Source organism: Aegilops tauschii, chromosome 7 (assembly GCF_002575655.3).
Source record: "Aegilops tauschii subsp. strangulata cultivar AL8/78 chromosome 7, Aet v6.0, whole genome shotgun sequence".
Lineage (NCBI taxonomy): Eukaryota > Viridiplantae > Streptophyta > Magnoliopsida > Poales > Poaceae > Aegilops > Aegilops tauschii.
The window spans coordinates 60,809,375-60,811,911 of record NC_053041.3 but is presented as its reverse complement, the minus strand read 5'-3'; the positions used below and the strand labels follow the sequence as shown (position 1 = coordinate 60,811,911).

The 2,537-nt window shown below is 49.3% G+C and overlaps 1 protein-coding gene across 1 annotated transcript; it reads right to left on the bottom strand.

The window, feature by feature from the left end:
* Window positions 1-1,471: 1,471 nt before the first annotated feature.
* Window positions 1,472-2,197, bottom strand: LOC109755535 (uncharacterized). Its single transcript, XM_020314430.1, has one exon. The coding sequence runs from the start codon at window positions 2,195-2,197 to the stop codon at window positions 1,472-1,474; it is 726 nt and encodes a 241-aa protein (XP_020170019.1).
* Window positions 2,198-2,537: the final 340 nt, after the last annotated feature.

Here is a 2,537-nt window from a genome sequence, read left to right as displayed (position 1 = left end):
GAACCATTCCACATCTTGGAGCCGTCAAAAAACATGGTCCAGTGCTCCGAGTGAACTTGAGTCGGCAGTTGTTGTTCGATCGACTCGGCCAAGAAATCTGCTATTGCTTGGGACTTGAGTGCTTTCTTTGCTTCAAACTCAATGCCTAAGGGAAGGAGTTCAATCGCCCATTTTGTCACTCGACCAGTTGCATCTCTATTGTTCAGAATCTCTGACAGTGGTGCGTCGCTGACGTCTGTAATGGAGTGATCAGAGAAATAGTGGGCAACCTTCTTTGCAGTCATATATATCCCATACACAAGTTTCTGATAGTGTGGATATCTTTGCTTCGAAGGGGTCAAAACTTCAGAGAGGTAGTACACTGGGCGCTGAACTTTGTATGCCTTTCCTTCTTCATCTCGCTCGACCGTGAGCACAGAACTAACAACTTGTCCAGTGGCTGCAATGTAAAGCAGTAAAGGTTCTTTGCTGATTGGGGCAGCTAACACCGGCTGGGTGGAAAGCAGGGCTTTGAGCTCTGCAAACGTTGCTTCAGCTTCATCGGTCCACTCGAACTTGTCAGCCTTCTTCATCAGTCGGTAAAGAGGAAGCGCCTTCTCACCAAGGCGAGAAATGAATAGGCTTAGAGCGGCCAAACATCCAGTCAACTTTGGGACATCATGCACACGCACAGGGCGTTTCATTCGGAGTATGGCACCAACCTTTTCTGGGTTAGCATCGATCCCTCGTTCGGAAACGAGGAAACCGAGTAACTTTCCGCCAGGGACTCCAAATGTGCACTTCGCTGGATTGAGCTTGATATCATACTTTCTGAGATTTGCAAAGGTTTCAGCGAGGTCAGCCAACAGGTCGGAACCTTTCGTGACTCGACCACGATGTCATCCATGTACGCCTCCACATTCCGACTGATTTGAGTGAGCAGGCACTTTTGAATCATCCTCATGAATGTGGCCCCTGCATTCTTCAGGCTGAACGGCATAGTTACATAACAGAAGCATCCGAACGACGTAATGAAAGCCGTTTTTATCTCATCGGGCCCATACAGACGAATCTGATGGTATCCAGAATAAGCGTCCAGAAAGGACAATCTCTCGCATCCCGCAGTCGAGTCGACGATTTGGTCGATTCGGGGGAGAGGAAAATGATCTTTCGGGCAGGCCCGATTGATATGCTTGAAGTCAATACACATGCAAAGTGAGTCGTCCTTCTTGGGGACCCTGACAACATTGGTAAGCCACTCAGAATGGTAAATCTCTATGATGAACTCAGTCGCCAGGAGCCGAGCCACCTCTTCACCAATGGCTTTCCTCTTCTGTACGGCGGACTGACGAAGGTGTTCCTTGACTGGCTTCACTTTTGGGTCGACTCGCAAACGGTGCTCAGCCAGTCCCCTGGGCACACCCGGCATGTCAGCAGGCTTCCATGCGAAGATGTCCCAGTTCTCACGGAGGAACTGGATGAGCGCTTCTTCCTATCTGCCGTCGAGGGTGGTTGAAATGTGAGTCGGGGCAGCCGCTGGGTCAGTCAGATGGATGTGAACTGGCTTGGTTTCACCAGAAGACTGAAACGCTGAGTCGGTTCCCGGCTTCTTTGAGCGTAGCAAATCACTCGGATCTGCATTCTTCTGATATTCTTGCAACTCTACTACTGCCATTTGCGCATCAGCGATCCTGGAGCCCTTCTGAAAGCACTCCTCTGCCTTCTGCCGATTGCCAGTGACAGTGATCACTCCCTTAGGGCCAGGCATTTTCATCTTGAGATATAAGTAACATGGTCGAGCCATGAAACGAGCATATGCGGGCCTGCCCAAGATAGCATGATAGGCACTCTGGAAATCTACGACCTCAAAAGTCAACTTCTCTTTCCGGTAATTCTTGGAATCACCGAAAACCACATCTAGTGCAATTTGGCCGAGTGATTGGGCCTTCTTGCCAGGAATAACTCCATGAAAGCTCATGCTGCTCGTGCTGAGTTTGGACATCGGAATGCCCATCCCCTTCAAGGTCTCCACGTACAGGATATTCAGGCCGCTGCCACCATCCATCAGCACCTTAGTCAGTCGGGTGCCTTCAACCACTGGGTCGACCACTAACGCTTGCCTCCCGGGGGTGGCAATGTGTGCTGGATGATCAGACTGGTCGAATGTAATGGCGGTCTGGGACCACTTCAGATAGCTCGGTGTTGCCGGGGCAACCATGTTCACTTCTCTGTTTATCACTTTCAGTCGACTTTTAGTTTCGACATCAGCAAAAATCATCAGAGTGGAATTGACGTTGGGAAAACCATCATCATGTTCATCCTTATCATCACCCTTGTCTGACTCTTTCTCCTTCTCTTTGGGTTGTTTATCATGGAACTGCTGGATCAGGAGTCGACACTGTCGAGTGGTATGCTTTGGGTAAATGAAATTACCCTCTTCATCTTTCTTGGTATGAATATGGCATGGTAAGTCCAACACATCGTTGCCATCTTAATCCTTCGCTTTTTTGGGATTCCATGGCCCTTTGGGCTTCCCCTTGAATTTTCCTTGGTTCACT